The 17,239-nt window shown below is 50.0% G+C and overlaps 2 protein-coding genes across 2 annotated transcripts in view; both read left to right on the top strand.

Annotated features, from left to right (window-relative positions):
• Window positions 1-408: 408 nt before the first annotated feature.
• On the top strand, window positions 409-14,565 carry UBL7 (ubiquitin like 7). The gene is given in 12 exon segments (XM_029236792.1): window positions 409-493; window positions 496-702; window positions 2,520-2,732; window positions 4,293-4,412; window positions 7,864-7,946; window positions 8,951-9,035; window positions 9,590-9,647; window positions 10,373-10,506; window positions 10,766-10,815; window positions 11,062-11,229; window positions 11,812-11,934; window positions 14,320-14,565. Coding segments are annotated over 12 exon segments (1,464 nt in total). The 3' UTR covers window positions 14,458-14,565.
• Window positions 14,566-14,733: 168 nt separating this feature from the next.
• The window catches only part of SEMA7A (semaphorin 7A (John Milton Hagen blood group)), a 33,183-nt gene continuing 30,677 nt past the window's right edge, over window positions 14,734-17,239 (top strand). The window contains exon 1 of the mRNA XM_029236791.1: window positions 14,734-16,673. The gene's annotated coding sequence lies outside the window, so the exon portion shown is untranslated. The remainder of the gene's footprint in view (window positions 16,674-17,239) is intronic.

The raw sequence follows: 17,239 nt of genomic DNA, 5'->3' as shown, positions 1-17,239 counted from the left end.
TACTGTATGCAGTTTCTCTAAGAATTCAGCGGAAATTGCCCTCCCCGAATTGATTCCCACCATTGCATGCTGGGGCGTAAGAGGAACCCGGCTTGGTAACTTCTCTCTACGAACCAACTTTTGGAGGAAGTCATCGCTGGGTTCCTGGTATGCCCTCAAAGGTAGGGTTGCCACGAGAAGCCAGAGGCGAGAAGCACAGAAGAGGCTGACTTCACCCGAAGACAGGCCGTTTTCTGGTGAGGGCTGCAAGGTTGAGGCGTGTCTGAAGAGGCCGCTCGGGAAAGGGCCCTCTGGGAGCGAAGGGTCGAGGCGGGAGGGGATCCGGGCTCCGCGATGTGCCCAAGAGCCCGGCAGTGGGAGTTCCCACCTGCAGCGCTGTAAGGACCCGGAGTAACCGAAGGACTCTGCATGCGTCCCAGGACAGTGGGGGAATCGCAGGGCTGTAAACCTCACGCCAAGCCCCGCTCTCGTGACCCGCGCCTTGGAACACTGACAGTCTAGACTCCTCTCAGACGAAAGCACGAAGACGCTCTCGCGCCGGAACTTTCAAACCGCGGAGGAACCACGCCCTCCCTGGAACCGGAAGCTTTACAACTAGTGCCACTTGCAGGCTGGCTATTTATAAAGGGGCGGGGGCCACAGTAGGAACTGCAACTCCCAGAATGCAGCGCGGAGCTTCCTGTTTCCGGCGAGAGGACCTGAGTGAGTGTTTACACCGGCGGCCCTGCGGCCGGGTTCCTTCCGCGGGACGGGTGAGGGCGCTGGGTCCTGGGTCGCGCGGGCTCGACGTGTGTTGACTAGTTAGCTGGTCCCGTGGGAGCGGTGGGGTCGTTACCCAAAAGGTAGTGTCCCTGTCCCAATATAAACTATCAGTGACCTTGGGCCACTGACTTCACCTTTCTGAGTCTCGGTTCCTTTGTCTGTAGTATGTAAATGAGAATTCCTGTTTCAGGGAACAGTTGTGAGGATTAAATGAGATATGGTAGATTAAAAGCCCCATTTCCTTCCCTGCCATAAACCTGGAGATGGACGGTTTGAGGATGCCTTAGGGTCTGCTGGGCAGCCTCTGAAGCCTTTTCTTTCCTCTTAACAAAGAAGCCACTTTGGAAGCAATAATGATGATAGCAAGGGCTTATCTTGCCTTACAAGGTTCTTCCCTCAGGTTTTTGATTCGTTTTCTGGGCACCCATAAGTACTGCGCATTGGGACAGTAGCGACCAAAAATTCTGGTCTTTGCTTTCAAGAGCCTCTAAGAATGGGATGCGGGGTAGATTGAGAAGTAAATAGATATTTGTAACCCTTTGCCATGAGGGAATATGACAACAATAGAGGGAAGAGAGGGGACAGGAGAGGTTGTATTTGGGTTGGTCTTGATGGGAGTTTGCTTAGAGATGGAAGAGAGAAGAGGAGTTACATGCAGAGTTAGCAGATGAGCGGAGGTATAAAGTGGGGGAGAGCTTTGTTTTGAATCCAGGCTTGGGGAGGGTGGGGCAGCCCAGAGCTCTTGAAGAGGAAGGCTGGCAGAGAGAACAGTTGTGAATGTTTTTTAAAGCCAGGCTGTGACGTTTAGACTTATTCATAGAGGTGGTCTGGAGTCATTGGAGGGATTCTAAGCAGAGGAGTGACTTGATCAGATCTGTGTTTTAAAATGATGGCTTGGGGGCTTCCCTGGTGGCGCAGTGGTTGAGAGTCCGCCTGCCGATGCAGGGGACGCGGGTTCGTGCCCCGGTCCGGGAGGATCCCACATGCCGCGGAGCGGCTGGGCCCGTGAGCCATGGCCGCTGAGCCTGTGCGTTCGGAGCCTGTGCTCCGCAACGGGAGAGGCCACAACAGTGAGAGGCCCGCGTACCAAAAATAAATAAATAAAAAATAAAATGATGGCTTGGGTGGCAGCATGGATATTTGGTAGGGAGAGGCCAGAGGCAGGGAGCTTGTTGTAAAGCTGTGTGGTAGTTAAAGCAAGAGTTGATGAAGAAACACGGAGTGTACATAAGGGAGAGTGTTGGATGATCTCATTTGAACCTCACAACATTCCTATTAGCTGGCATGACATTTTTTTTTCTTTTTTTTTTTTTTTTTTGCGGTACGCGGGCCTCTCACTGTTGTGGGCTCACCCGTTGTGGAGCACAGGCTCCGGACGCGCAGGCTCAGCGGCCATGGCTCACGGGCCCAGCCGCTCCGCGGCATGTGGGATCTTCCCGGACCGGGGCACGAACCCGTGTCCCCTGCATCGGCAGGCGGACTCTCAACCACTGCGCCACCAGGGAAGCCCCTGGCATGACATTTTTATGTCCACTTTAAAGCTGAAGAAACTGAGGCTTAGAGAGCTGAAGTCCCTTGCTGTCTGTCATAGGATGAGTGAAGAGAGGACCCCAGGTTCTAGTCCTGGCCTCCTGATGCTGCATCTTGCGCTTTTCCAAGTGTCACCCTGAATTACCTCTCATTCAGCCCCCTGGTGGGGTGGGGGCGGTGTAGGGTGGTGGTCTGTCCTTTAACCACTAAGGCTTTGTTCCTTACAGGGAGAAAGAGAGAGCGCGAAAGAGAGAGGATGTCTCTCTCAGATTGGCACCTGGCGGTGAAGCTGGCTGACCAGCCACTTGCCCCCAAATCTATTCTTCGGTTGCCAGAGACAGAGCTCGGAGAATACTCACTGGGAGGCTATAGTATTTCATTTCTGAAGCAGCTCATTGCTGGCAAACTCCAGGAGTCTGTTCCAGACCCCGAACTGATCGGTGAGTCTCTGTGGACTAAGGATGGGCTGCTGCTCTGATCTCTTTTGGGGGAGAATAATTCTGGAATTAAAGGGTAAATTAAGAGTTTGGGATTTGTCTCCTAATGTTAACACTCCAGGGAGTTGATTGTTGTTGGGTGAATAGAAACACAAATCATAATGGAAGTGATTGTTGTTGGGTGAATAGAAACACAAATCATAATGAAACTATTGTTGCCATTTTAGTCCTTCGTTGTACTGAGCTACTTTATCACAACATTCCTTAACTATGACATTGTTGAATTATTTCTCTGATAGAGCAAGAGTTTGGGGTAGGGAGACTTCCTTGGTGGTCCAATGGGTAAGAGTCCGTGCTCCCAATCCAGGGCGCCTGGGTTCAATCCCTTGTCGGGGAACTAGATCCTGCATGCGTGCTGCAACTGAGAATTCGCATGCCCCAACTAAGAAGCCTGCGCGCTGCAACTAAGACCCGGCACAGCCAAAAAAAAAAAAAAAAAAAAAGAATTTAGGTTAGGAAGGAGGAGCTGTCTAGGGAAAGCCCCTCAGTATATGGCATTTGAGCTGGGTATTAAGGGGTGGTTAGAAGGATTTTTGGTTGGTTGGTTGGTTAGAGGGAAGGCAGTGAAAAAGGACAGATGGCAAGGGCATTCTAAGTGGAGGAAGAAGGAATTTAAATATAATTTCTTCTTTCCTTCCTTTCTTCCTTCCTTCCTTCCTTCCTCCCTCCCTCCCTCCCTCCCTCCCTCCCTTCCTTCCTTCCTTCCTTCTTCCCTCCCTCCCTCCCTCTCTCCCTCTCTCCCTTCCTTCCCCTCCCTGCGTGGCTTGCGGGATCTTAGTTCCCCTACCAGGGATTGAACCCAGGCCCCGGCAGTGAAAGTGAATATAATTAAATTATATTATAAACTCAATGTCATATAAACTGACAAAATGGTATAAGCTGGCAAAAAGTGTGTTTTCAGTCATAAAAATATGGGGTTCATCCTTTTTTATTGTTGCATTTTCCCATTCATTTAAATTGAGCAGTCTCCATGGTGTTAAGCTCTAGAGTTTTCCTGCATAGATTCTGTGTTTTATCAGTTTGTGCTCGCTAGCAGTTGTTATTAAAATGTATTTATTGGGTTTCCCTGGTGGCTCAGTGGTTAAGAATCCGCCTGCCAATGCAGGGGACACGGGTTTGAGCTCTGGTCCGGGAAGATCCCACATGCCACGGAGCAACTAAGCTTGTGTGCCACAACTACTGAGTCCACGTGCCACAGCAACTGAAGCCCGCGCACCTAGAGCCCATGCTCCGCAACAAGAGAAGCCACCGCAGTGAGAAGCCTGCGCACCGCAACGAAGAGTAGCCCCCGCTCGCCACAATTAGAGCCTGCGTGCAGCAACGAAGACCCAACACAGCCGAATAAAAAAACTTAAAAATGTATTTATTAAGTAAGAGTACTTTTAAAAGCATATATCATTCTCTAGCTATCTGTCCAATCAAGATAAGGTTCTTAGGGGACAAAAATCATTTAAATTGTTTTGAGGAGCAAAATATAAATGAACAGTTCTTTTTTTTTTTTAGATCTGATCTACTGTGGCCGGAAGCTAAAAGATGATCAGACCCTTGACTTCTATGGCATTCAGCCTGGGTCCACAGTCCATGTTCTGCGCAAGTCCTGGCCTGAGCCTGATCAGAAACCAGGTGAGAGAGTGCTGTCTGTTAGACAGGCAGGGCTTCTGTAATATCTACAAGGGAAGGAGGGTCTGTGTGTGTCCTTGAGGCAAGGGCCTGGAAGGAGGGTCTGTGTGTGTTCTTGAGGCAAGGGCCTGGGTGGAACAAAGGGGTGATTTACTGAGATGATAATAGAGGATATCTTTATTACTTATTGGATTAGACCACATTGATTAACAGAGTACAATTTTGATCTTGCTGCCAATGCCACTAACAGAAAGGGATTTGTTTCTCTACTTTTAAGTTCATTACCCTCTGTTTTAATGGGGTGGGGAGGATGTGTCTATTTAAATTCCTTTAGGGAGTGAACTTTGTATTTTTGTTATTGTTGTTCTCATTAGAAAAAAGCTGGAAACTCCCTGCTTTCCTCTAAATGCTGTAGTGTGCTCTCATGTTAGCAAATCTTCGCACAAACTGTTGCAGGCGGTGATTTGTTCAGTCACCTCACTCCTGCTATACTGATAATTTATTTTCCTGAAGTTTGAAAATATTTGAGTGGTATGAAGGTAGCTCTTGGAGAAAACATACAAAGCCTCTAATGCTTTTTTGACTTATTAATAAAAGGTGCTGCTTGGAATTTAAATTTTGCATCTGTGTTTTAAAAGCCTCCCCAAAGATAAAGCTAAGCTGTATAAGAGATTAGCTTTGTTAAAAACGGGCAGTTTGACATATTTTAATAATGTTCACGATTGCTTTGACTGGTTATTAGCTTGAAATTTTTCCTCTTTTCAATTCTAAACATAAAGGACAAAAAGATCTTCTTTTGTACCCTGATGGGAAGTGAGAAAGAGAAAGGCAGTCTCTGACATTTGGGGGCTGGCCTGGCCTTCAGCTAGGCCTTGAAACATGAACAATTTCACAGGTCACCAACATCTACAAGGCCACTCACTCTGGGACTGTAATGGATCAAGACAAAAACAAGATTCTTCTCATTTCTGAACAGAGACAAAAACATGAACATTGTCCAAACCACAAAAATGACCAAATATCCCTCTATCCTGGCAATTATGAGTGACTGCTGCTTCTTTACCAATTACAGCTTTCATCTTGCGCTAGTTTTCCTTCCTTCTAGATAAGAATTATTAAGATACGTGATCATAAAATCACCCCCACTTCCTGACAGCCTCTAATCCAGAGCAAAACCCTGCTTCCTTAAACTTCACCCGCCAAGTCACCCAACCAAAGCCCAAATCCTATAAGTTCTTTCTGACTCCCTCTTATTGAGATGCCCCATGGTTCTCGTGGTGGCATTCTCTCTGTAAGAGCAGTAAACGCAACTTGCTCAACTGTAGGTGTACCCCTCTGATCTTTGGCTGGACGGGATTGACAGAAGGAAAGTAGCATTTGTTGCTTCTTCCAGCCAGATTGTTTCTCTTTGATATCTCATTTAATCATTACAGTGGCTCAGCAGGGTAGGGTAACAGCATTAACATTTTATAGACAAGAAAAAGAGGGTTAGAAAGGTATTTATGCAAGGTCACCTGCTTAGAAAATGAATGTAAGAGCTGGGATGTGAATCCAGGTTTTCCTGGCTCAAGAGCCCATGCTCTTTCCACTGAGCTGGCTGCCTCTCACTTCCAAAGGGTGAAACTAGCTCAGAGATGTTAAAGAGACAAGCATAACTCTTAGCTGATTGTGGGCTTAAGATTTTGAGTCCTTTTCATCCCTCCTTCTGCCTGGAGATTTATTTTTGAAACAAACGGACTTTTTATTGGGAGGTGAAAATAAACTTTTAGATTTGAAAATAAACTTTTGTGACAGCATTTTGGGTATTTTATCCTTGAGTGTTCTTCCAAAAGGAAGCACATTTCTTTTATCTCCCACCAGATTAGATCCTGTAGGAGGAAAAGGTGTCAGTTTCTTCCTTCCCACCTGGATCCTTTTGGTGGTTCTCCGCAGAGGGTTACAAATTCCTTTAGGATCTCACTTAGGCCTGCTGTTTGAGCAGGGGTGTGTACCCCGGGCTCCAGCCGCCAAGAACGACTTACTGTTCCTTCGAAGCACCTCTCATATTCTTCCATGCCTTTGCACTCGTTCTCACTTAGGCCTGGAATACCTTCTCTTCCCAGTAAACATCTGCTTTGCCTTAAATAATCCCTCTCAAACGTTCTCTTCTGGGAGGCAGCTCTGTGTGGGCCTCCCTCTCAGTAATGGCTGTCTGCCTCCATGTTCCGAATGCCCTCGCTGTGGTCCGTGCCTCTGTTGAAGTCCTCAGCATGGTATTTTGTAATTGTGTGTGTGTGTTTAATTCAGTCTCATTTCTCCTACCGTTAAGTTCCTTGATGGCAGGGACTCTCACTTTTTGTATTCCTGTGCCTTGCACAAAACAAGATTTACTCCAAAACCATGGAGTAAATGCTTAGCACAGGTTTGTTGAATGAATAAATTAGGTAATATACTTGAGGTGAATATTTTTCAAAAGAGACAACCCTCATGATTAGAGCTATAGGTAAGGATGTGGTTGCCACACTGAACCCTAGGGATGCTGTTCACCTTGCTCTGGGAATGGTGCGGCTGGATTTGGGCAGTACACGGTCCATATAATCACAAGTAGCCGTTTTGGGTGAGGGTCACCACACTTTTAAAAGTGTGACCCAGGGTGGACTTCCTGCCTACTCCCCCTTCTTTTACCCAAATTTCTTTACCTGTGAGATGGGCTGATGTCCTAAATAGTAAAGTGACCAAGTAAAACTAAGACAACTGCTAAACGTTCCCATGTATATGAGTCATTTTGTCCAAAGATCAAAAAGGAGCTTTGAGTCCCAGTGACATGCTTGTTTATGGACATGTGATGAGTTTGTTAAGAACCCTAGAAGTACAGTGTTTTCTTGGTCATTGTTGTATTTGTTTTTTTTAATCAAAATAATATTACAGAGGCCTGAAAGAAAATATCCAAAAGAAAAGAGTTACCCCTGATCCTGTCACCCTAGCTTGTTCCCTTCCAGCCTTGGCCCACGTGCACACTGACACACATCACAAAGTTTTACTAGAGAATGCGCATACAACTATGTTCTATTTCTTTCTCTTAACATATTGTGTCAACATAGCTCCATATTGTTCAGATGGCTTGCAGCACTTATTTTAAATCATTGCACAAAAGTCTGCTGAGTTCCTTATACCCTCCTCCTTTTCAAATGTGAAAAGCCTAGAACTCCTGCAGTGGGATATTGATCAGAACAGTCTCTTTCATGTGGTAAGATTCCCCTCTGCTGGAACTTGAATTTGTTTATCTACTGAAGATACTTAAAAGAGAGTGCAGTTTTCACATCTATGGCATAAATGTTTTTTTCTGATCGGGTGCCCATTTTTAGTGGGGTGATGAGGGAAGGGAACCTGCATCTGGGCACTTGCTGAAGTGATGTTGTGCGTCTGCAGCAGGGGCAGGGCCGGGTTGTAGGGTAACTGAGTGTCTTGTCCCCAGAACCTGTGGACAAAGTGGCTGCCCTGCGGGAGTTCCGGGTGCTGCACACTGCCCTGCACAGCAGCTCCTCCTACAGGGAGGCGGTGAGTATGTGCCGAGCCCCCTGCGAGATGCTTGCCAGGCCTGCTGGAGAGGGGTTGAAGTGGTGTAGAGAGGGAGCTGGAAGCCGGTTGCCAAGGCTCCCAAGAGTTCCTTGGGGAGTTTTTGCCATGTCTGTGGGTCTCAGTAGAGCCCTATCTTCCCCCAGAGAGGCTCTCAGCTAGGCATTGTTGACTCCCTCTAATGATAATGATACAACCTCTCCTGACATTGGCCTCATGGAATGAATATGGTTACAGCAAAGGGTGCATATACTGTTTCTGCTGGGCCTCATTCTTTGACTTCGGCTGAACTGCCTGCCCCCCACTCCTTACCAGGATTTCCTCACTGGGAAAATGCACTGATGTCTTTCTATAGGAGAGTCGATAATCAAGATTAATACAGCTGCAGGGCTTCCCTGGTGGTTCAGTGGTTGAGAGTCCGCCTGCCGATGCAGGGGACACGGGTTCGTGCCCCGGTCTGGGAAGATCCCACATGCTGGGGAGCGGCTAGGCCCGTGAGCCATGGCCGCTGAGCCTGCGTGTCCGGAGCCTGTGCTCCGCAACGGGAGAGGCCACAACAGTGAGAGGCCCGCGTACCGCAAAAAATAAATAAATAAAAAAGATTAATACAGCTGCAAACTTCCCAATATATATAAATGTGAAATGGTAATTGTGTGGAGATTGAAAAGGACTTTTGGGATCTAGAGAAACCTTTGTTATTGGGCTTTTAATGAGAGCTTTTATTTTAGAAGCACTAGAACTGTAAATGGGGGAAAAGACCAGAGATTGAAGGTTTATTGTGCTCTTGCTTTTACATTGTTTGTTTCCCCTCCAGTAAGCCATGATCTCAGAGAAAAAAGAGGTTCATCTGTTTCCTGGGGCTACTGTCCCATTGTGGTGGTGTATGTGCAAGCACTTAGAGGGAGGAAGTACTTCAGCAGAGTGTGGGTATTTGCTGAGTGCATTGAGCTAGTTGGAGTGCTCAGCCCTCCCCACTTCTCTTGCAGGTCTTTAAGATGCTCAGCAATAAGGAATCTCTGGATCAGATCATTGTGGCCACCCCAGGCCTCAGCAGTGACCCCATTGCTCTTGGTAAGTGCAAGGCTGAGCTTAAGGAAATAGGAGCTGTTGGAGAAGGAGAAACCAGGAGGAGGCAATGACCTTAAAGAACCTTTGACCATCTTGTGAAGAATCACTGGTCTTGTGGCTGGAGGGGGAATAATCCAGATGTATTCCATACACCCAGCCCTCCAAGAGTTGTCAGTCCCACAGCGAAAATATGGCCTGACTAACATCAGAAATGAGACTATGAGGAAGCCATGTGAGGGCAGCTGTTAGCCCAAACCACAGCCATCAGGGAAGACTTCCTGCACACCTTGATGGATAAGGGAAGAACCCAGAGATAAGGGGAAAAGAGGCTGGTGTAGTGGTACACAGCATGTAACCTAAGTGCGGGGGGCAAGTAGGGAGCAAGATGGAGAGCACGTGGTTGTGCTGCTGGGGCTTTGTTTCCCCCTCTTCTCGTGAGGGCTGCTTTGTAGTCTTGCGTCCCTGTTAAGCCGGTTGCTCTGAGGCCTGAAAGTCTCTTCTCCCCACTGGATCTGACTAAATTTCCAGTCTCTGAGGTGAGCCCTGTTCTCCTTCAGGGGTTCTCCAGGACAAGGACCTCTTCTCTGTCTTTGCTGATCCCAACATGCTTGATACGTAAGTATACCCATCTTATTAAGGGGACCCTATCTCTCCTCATGGTCGGGCCAGAAACCTAATCGTTGCCCTGGATTCTGCTCTTGCAGCCCATCCCCCAAATCTGTCTTCTAAATGTGTCAGGAGGTGAGAAGGAGCAAGGGCTATGGGGGGAATAACAAGCCCAAGGGCAGGGGCATGCAGAGATGTTGGGATGAAGCAGGTTCTGAGGGAGGTGGCTTTGCAGGCCATGCTCACTTTAGATCTCATTCAGTAGATATTAGGGAGCCTTTGAAGGATTTTAAGCTGGGAAAGACACAGGTTCATACATCCCAAAATTTTAGAGCTGGAAGGGATAGTAGAGGTTGTGTCCCCTTATTTGCAAGTGAAGAAAACAGCCAAAGCCTGGAATGATAAGGGACCTGTCAAAGATTGCCCAGTGAAGTAGTGGTGGAGTCCAGACCAGAAACTGACCCCTGAGCCTCCTGGGCTGTGCATGTCCCATCATGCATTGCCAGAGGGGAAGGTGAAGCATCTGCAGGGGGGCCCAGGGGTGAAGGCCTTGCTGTTCCTGGGGACAGAGCAGCAGGAGCACAAGCCGACTGGAGGGAGGTGCTGAAGACTGGGAAATTGAAGGGCAGGCGTGGGTGACTTGATTGTTGTTAGGGGCACCCAGAATCCCTGTCATGGCCAAGGGTGCTTTTTCCTTCTTAGTCACACTTGGGTTTCTTCCTGCCCCATCTCAGGTTAGTGCCTGCTCACCCAGCTCTGGTCAATGCCATTGTCTTGGTTCTGCACTCGGTGGCAGGCAGCACCCCACTGCCGGGGGCCGACTCCTCTTCCCGGGGCATGCCCTCCAGCTCGTACCGGGATATGCCAGGTGAGCCCCAGGACAGTGGAACGCAGGCCCCCTCGGGAGCGGGCAGTGGTCCAGGGGTTTGCTTTACTCGGCAGCTATGTATAGTGCTGGCAGAGGGCGTTCCTTGGGAACTCTCAATTTGAGTCAAGGAGTGCATCTGTCCTGTAATTTTCCAAGGGGAGAGATGAAAATATGAATTTGGAGAGTAACTAGAGCTGAGATTCTGGAGCTGCGCCTGTGCCTCTGTTCTTCCTCCTGAAATCTGTTCTCCCTCCTCCAGGTGGCTTCCTGTTTGAAGGGCTCTCTGATGATGAGGATGACTTTCACCCGGTAAGTGGCCTGGCTGCCTGCCATTTGGGGGAGATGGCGCTGGGGATGCACCCCTCCCTGGGACCTGGCACGCCCCAGCTGGGAGGTGATCGGAGACCCTTTGGTGACCCAGCTATGTCATACTATTGCTGTCTGAACCTGGCAGCTTGGGGAGGTTCCCCAAGAACTGTTCCTGGAGCAGGGGTGGGCTTCATCTGAGAACGTCACAGGGCTGCTTCCCTGATTCTTGGTGCCTCTCTTGTTCAGAGCGCCAGGTCCACGCCCTCGAGCAGCACACCCAGCTCCCGCCCAGCTTCCCTGGGGTACAGTGGAGCTGCCGGGCCCCGGCCTATCACCCAGAGCGAGCTGGCCACGGCCCTGGCCCTGGCCAGCACTCCGGAGAGCAGCTCTCACACGCCAACTCCTGGCACCCAGGTATGGAGAGAGGGCGGGAAGATCAAGGCCAGGCCCCTAAGGCAGAAGGTCCCAGTGGTAGAACGGATTTACCTTTGCTGATCCTGGTGCTGGATCTGCTTTGAGCCGAACTCTACCTGGAGCCCTGGTGGGTTTCCCGCTGCAGCTCAGGCGACCTCCCGTCACCAGCCTTTAGGGCTTAGAAGTCTGGGGTTCATCACGGGCCTGATTAACTCCTGCCAGCACTTTGGAAGAACCTTCCGTCACATAAGACACCCTTACTTGTCCCTGAAAGTGGCCAGACATCACAGGCTTAAGCATTCCTGGTGACGGTCACTCCAGCTTGCAAGGCCATCTCTCCCAGTGCTGGGTCCTAGGCTAGGTCGGGGGCTCCGTTCCATCTCCCTGGAGCAAAAGAGAACAGAACCTTTCCCGCCCACATAGAGAGCTTTTGGGTACCTCTGTGTGGTTGTCTCATGCAGGCCCCTGCCGGGAGGCAGTCGTGGGGCACCCAGGGGCACCCTGGGTGATGTGACAGCAGTGGGTATGTGCTGGGAGACTGAGGTGTCTCTGAGCGTGGCGCTGACCCTGGTTTGTCTCTAGGGTCATTCGTCAGGGACCTCCCCGGTGTCATCCGGCGTCCAGTCAGGGACGCCCATCACCAATGATCTCTTCAGCCAAGCTCTACAGCATGCGCTGCAGGCCTCCGGGCAGCCCAGCCTTCAGGTCAGTCTTCCCCACTCCTGATGTTCACATGGCTTCTTAGTTACTTTGGACACTGAGCTTTCTTCTGCTCTCTGGAGGCCCTTCCCACTTGGCCTGCTTTGCTCCAGGAACAGCTGGGGCGTGGCAGTGTGACAGGAGAGGATGCTCCCAGCACGGGCAGTTGTTCCTGTGGCTTCCACTCCTGCACCCAGTGACCACGGCCTGGCGCCGCTGACCACCTGGCTTGAATCCTTGTGGCAGTTTAATTGAAGAGACAACTCATCCATTCTGTGAGCGGTGACTGAGCCTTGAGCACGTATATACCGGGCCTGGGTCCAGCTCCTGGGGTAGAGACGAGCCAGTGCTCATCCCTGCCATGGAGGGGTGCCAGGCAGTTACTGCAGTGAGGGAGCAACAGGGCGAGAAGCCCAGCCCAGGCTTGAGGTGAGGGCCTAGGTCAGGGAAACCTTTTCTGAGGAAGGGGTGTTTGGACTGACTGTCAAAGAATTAGTTAGAGGTTAGCCAGGCAGGGAAGGGGTGTTTGGTTGAGGGGACATGGTGTCCAGGTAGACCCAGCCAGCTGTTTGAGTGAATGTGGAGGTACAGGTGACAAAACTCAAATAGGCAAGCCCAGAAGGCGGTGTCCTTGTGGGGAAGATCCTGAGATGGAGCCAGAGTAAAGGAGAGCAGGAGCCTGAGTGTGAGGGCCTCACTGGGGGCCTGCGTAAGGAGATTAGTCTTGTCCTGTGCTCACCAGGGAGCCATGGAAGATGTTGAGCAGCAAGTGACGCCATCTCCCCTGCCTCGCGGAATGTGGAAGCTTAGCTAGCAGCTAAGTGCATGACCCAAGGGGTTCACATTCTACCGCATGCCTCTGTGCACAGGCTGTTTGCTTCACTCTCTTTCCTTTGCTCCTAAGCCTGGGGCATGAAAGTCATTTCTGGAACTTGTCCACGGTCATCAAGCCATTAAGTGATAGAGACAGGGTCAGGCCCGTGTGGTTTTCGGCAGCCCACATGGCCCTGGTGGACAGTGAGGGGAACGGGAGCAGGACCCGTGGACAGCTGGTCTTTTCCGTTCCTTCATCTTCCCCATCCTGATGCCTGTTCACTCTGCTCTCCAGCTCAGAAGCTTTCATGTGTCTCCCTGGCCTGTAACATGAGTTTGAGTTGGTTTGTGCGGTTTTTTAAAAGCCCAGCACACCCTCACCCTTGCCTGCCTACTTCTCTGACTTGCATTTCATCCCCACTGCCTTCTCCTTCCCATAGTGTGAACACAGCCTTTTCCCTCAGGTGTGCACTTCCTTCTGCGTGGGATAGAGATAGATGAAGCTTTGAAAATATGAAATTTCTTTTAACTCTTATGGTAGAGAAGGACTTTCGTAGCTGAAAGTCAAAATCGAGGAACCACTGTATAAAGAGTAAAAGATATTTTGAGTTAATAAATGTGAACGTTGCTGCATAGCAAATCAAACCCAACCAACCAACCAACCAACCAGAAAAAACAAGCGAAGTCTGAAAGCTAATGACAAACTGGGCAAGAAATCTGCACGTATCAGACGAAGGGCAAAACCTCCTTGAACTATAGAAGTTCTTGTGGTTTAGGACCAAGAACGCCGTAGAAAAATGGGCAAAAGACATGAACAGACTATTCACGAAGAAGGAAGTACAGATGGCCCTTAAAGCTGTGTAATTCCTTGCAGTCCCATTTCTCGAAATTTATCCTGAAGATGTATGTGCATGTAGAGGATGAGATTTGTACACAATCAGTCACTGCAGTGTTGTTTGTAATGGCAAAGACTGGGAACAGCCCAGTTGTACATTTCAGGACATCCACAAGTTGGAATGTTATACAGTTATTAAAAAGTTCTTTATGTATTGGCATAGGGAGCTCTCTAGGATACGTTAATATGTTGGGGGAAAAAAAGGAGGGGTGTAAGGAAAGGGTAAATATAGGAATATATATTCATATTTCTTCAAAGAAAATAAAATACGTTATCGGGGTGGGGAGGGGAGTAGATGAGAGCGAGACTTTTCACTGTGTATCATAGTAAAAAGCGAAGTTAATTTAAAAATGTACCCCCCCATCCGTTTGTGTGTGTTTGTGTGTGTGTCTATACATACAGCAGGAGAAAGAATCTTTTGAAATTTAGACATTGAGTACTTTCTCTTTTGATCCTTATGTTACATTTTCCCCTTTTTTATTGGAAAGACTTTTTACTGTAACTTGTTCTCTAAACCCTCAGCCTCTCTTGTAGTTCTCCTAGAAGCGCTGTGTTGTATGGAACTTCACATCAGCAACTTTACTGAGGGAACCCACCTTTCTCTCTCCCCCTGAAAGGACAGACATAAGCAAGTCACTGTAGGAGCCTAACTAACAGCTTCTGCCTGTCCTGTCTTTCTACAGAGCCAGTGGCAGCCCCAGCTGCAGCAGCTGCGTGACATGGGCATCCAGGATGATGAGCTGAGCCTGCGGGCCCTGCAAGCCACTGCGGGGGACATCCAAGCGGCCCTGGAGCTCATCTTTGCCGGAGGAGCCCCATGAACTCCCTGCTCCTCCTGAGCCCCCAGCAAACTGCCAAGGCCGCTGCCCATGGGAAGCACTCTTGAAGGTGCCCCATCCCTCCTCTCCCCAATACACCTGATGGTCGACCTTCTGCTTTGCCCAGTGCTTGGCCTTTCTGGCTGATCTGAGCTGGTAGAGGCAGTGGGGCAAGCATGGTGTGCAGGTTTTGGTGCCGTGGCATCAGGGAGCACAGATGGTCCCTGCTTCTGGGCCCTGGGTGGAGAATTTTAGATCCACATCCTGATATGCTGCGTGATGCCCACACTGGTTTTTTGGCAGAAGTTTCCAGTGGTAGCCCCCAGAGCCTTTGGTGCTTTGGGTGTGGCATCCTCAGGATGTGCCCAAGGACTGCTGCCCAGTCTCCATGTGGCTGCTGTGTTACAGCTGTGGCCAGAAGAGGCTGTGCTTCTGAGGTGACCGGTCTCAGGAGGGGCCAGGTGGACTTCCGGGGCAGCAGGTCGGGGAAGCTCACCCTCCACATCACTCCCTCTCCCAAAGGCTTTCAAAAGATTTCTTGTCCCTCCCCTGGCCTAGTCTCACCAGGCACTCTTTGATGGCCTGTTCTGTAATGATGCCAGAATCCAGGCCTCAGAGCCATGCCAGGAGGCAGGGCCCTCTTCTCTCTCCTGAAGATGTAAATACAAGAGCAGTTAAATAACAATACTAAACAACAACACCAACACAAACAGGGCCCAGCTTTCATACTGAAGAGAGGGCACGAACCCCCAAGCTGCTGCTCCATCTGCCCGAGCTCTCATTCCCCTGGCACAGTGTTCCCTGGCACGTCGCAGACATGTCCAAGTTGAGCGAGTGGGTTTCATGTGCTTTGACTACTTTGTCAGGAAAAAAATCCTTCAGCTGGTGTCTCGGTGGGAAGTTGCTCAGAGGTCTGCTCCTGCTGTGTCCCTTTGCCAGAGGTTTCATCCACAGCATCCACAATCACGGTCATTCGTCTTCTGCTTGTCACCCCCTGGGACAAAAGTTTTACCACTGATAAGGACTGCCTACTCTGTCCTTTGTTCCCCAGAGCGTTTACCCCTTGGCCCCCTTTCTGTCTTGAGGGACCACACAGAACAGGCCTGCTCCCTCTGCTCTGTGAGCTGGGCTCCGTGAGTTCAGGAGAGTGGTAGCAATTCATTTGCCCTTTGACCTGTCCTCCTGGTTTTGGTCCCCAGCACGTCCTGTTTCTCTCTCTGGATGACCACCAATCTATCAGTGATACTCTTAAAGAGAGGTACTTGGGACGCCCCACTATTCCAGATATGGCCTGAACCGCAGGCCATATCTGGAATAGTGGCCTGCCAGAAAATGTTAAGTCTCCACATTTCCCTCTCCATCCTAGAGTTAACGTTGAGGGGTGTTTGAATTGGCTGAAAAGACTCAGAGCTCACCAGGCTTCTTGGTGCCAGGTCTCTTTGTGTCTCAGTGGTCTGCCTGGAACCCAGCTGCCTCTTCGTGGTCAGGAGCAAAGACCAGGAAGCTCTGTCTTTGAACCTGATGTCTCTGGTTTGTGATGGAAACAAAGGCTAGTTCCATCCTCACAGGCCTGCCGTGGTCAAATGGGGCTGACACAGCCCTTCCCGTCCCCGTGATACAGCCTGCCTAGGGCTGATTTCCATTCTGTGGCAACTTGTACCCTGCCCCCAGGGACTGTGCTGGGGCTCCTTAACTCCCCCGGCCCATTATGCTGCGAAACTCTTGGGTGACCTTGCCCTGTCCCTGGAACTGACTCCCAAATACCAGTTATACTGTTTCCCAGAATTGAACGGTCCCCACGATTTCCCTTTCCCTTCTTTGTCAGCTTTTTCCTCCAGGGTCTTGGCATGTTGGCTTTGCTTCCTGTAGCCATGTTTTAAATAATATATGTTGAGTCTGGTAAGTTCCTCCACCGAGCCTGGGGCTTTCCATGGGCCAAGGACTCCTTCCTTGCCATTGTCTGCTTTACCCTTTCAACAAACATTCATTCAGTCTCTGCCTTGTGCCAGGTAAACATGACAAGGTCCTTGCTCTCACAGAGCCATGCCATTGGGAAGACAGACCAACAGGTGTTTACACTAAAGCCTGATGAGAGTGGGCCAGGCAGGTCCTGTGGGCTTGGAGCTCATAGGAAGGGGCACTCACTTGGGTTAGGGTAGGGCTGTGTGTGAGGGAGAGCTGCTTGGAGAAGGTGGCGTCTGACTTGAGACCTGCAGGAGGTGAGGAGGAATTGGGCAGGGAGGTGTACGTGCAGGGTGGGCTGGGAGAGGAGAGGACACAGCTCCTGGAGCCCTGTGTGTGAGGGTGGACTTCAAGGTAGGCAGAGGCTAGATCACTTTCAGCTATGCAAGGAGTTTGGACTTATCCTAAGGACAGTGGGAAGTCACAGGAGAATTTGAATCAGGGGAGAGAGTCAGGCTTGCATCTTAGAAAGGCAGCTGGCTGCTGTGTGTGAATAGATGGGGAGTGGGGCGAGCTTGAGGGGAGACCAGCGAGGAAGCTGTGATCCTCTTAGAACTGACAGTGTGTGACGGGCAGTGTGGCAGCTGGGGAGGAGAGTTGGGGGGCGGGGAGACTTCAGGAGTTAGTGTTGATAGCACATCTTGGGAAAGGTGAGTGTGTTATGATTAGCTCCATTTATCCGATGGAGACACCAAGGAGGAGAGGTGAGATCATCTGTGCACAGTCTCATGGTGGGGCAGTGGGCAAATCGGCCTTGGAAACTCAGGTCTGTCTTACTCCAGAGGCGGCACCCTTCCCGCTGCTGCCTTCTGAGTGTGGAGAA

The sequence above is a fragment of the Monodon monoceros genome, unplaced genomic scaffold (assembly GCF_005190385.1).
Source record: "Monodon monoceros isolate NGI ecotype Baffin Bay Population unplaced genomic scaffold, NGI_Narwhal_1 Super_Scaffold_21, whole genome shotgun sequence".
In the NCBI taxonomy this organism is placed as follows: Eukaryota; Metazoa; Chordata; class Mammalia; order Artiodactyla; family Monodontidae; genus Monodon; species Monodon monoceros.
Note: the sequence above shows the minus strand (reverse complement) of the source record. Positions and strands in the feature narration are given on the sequence as shown.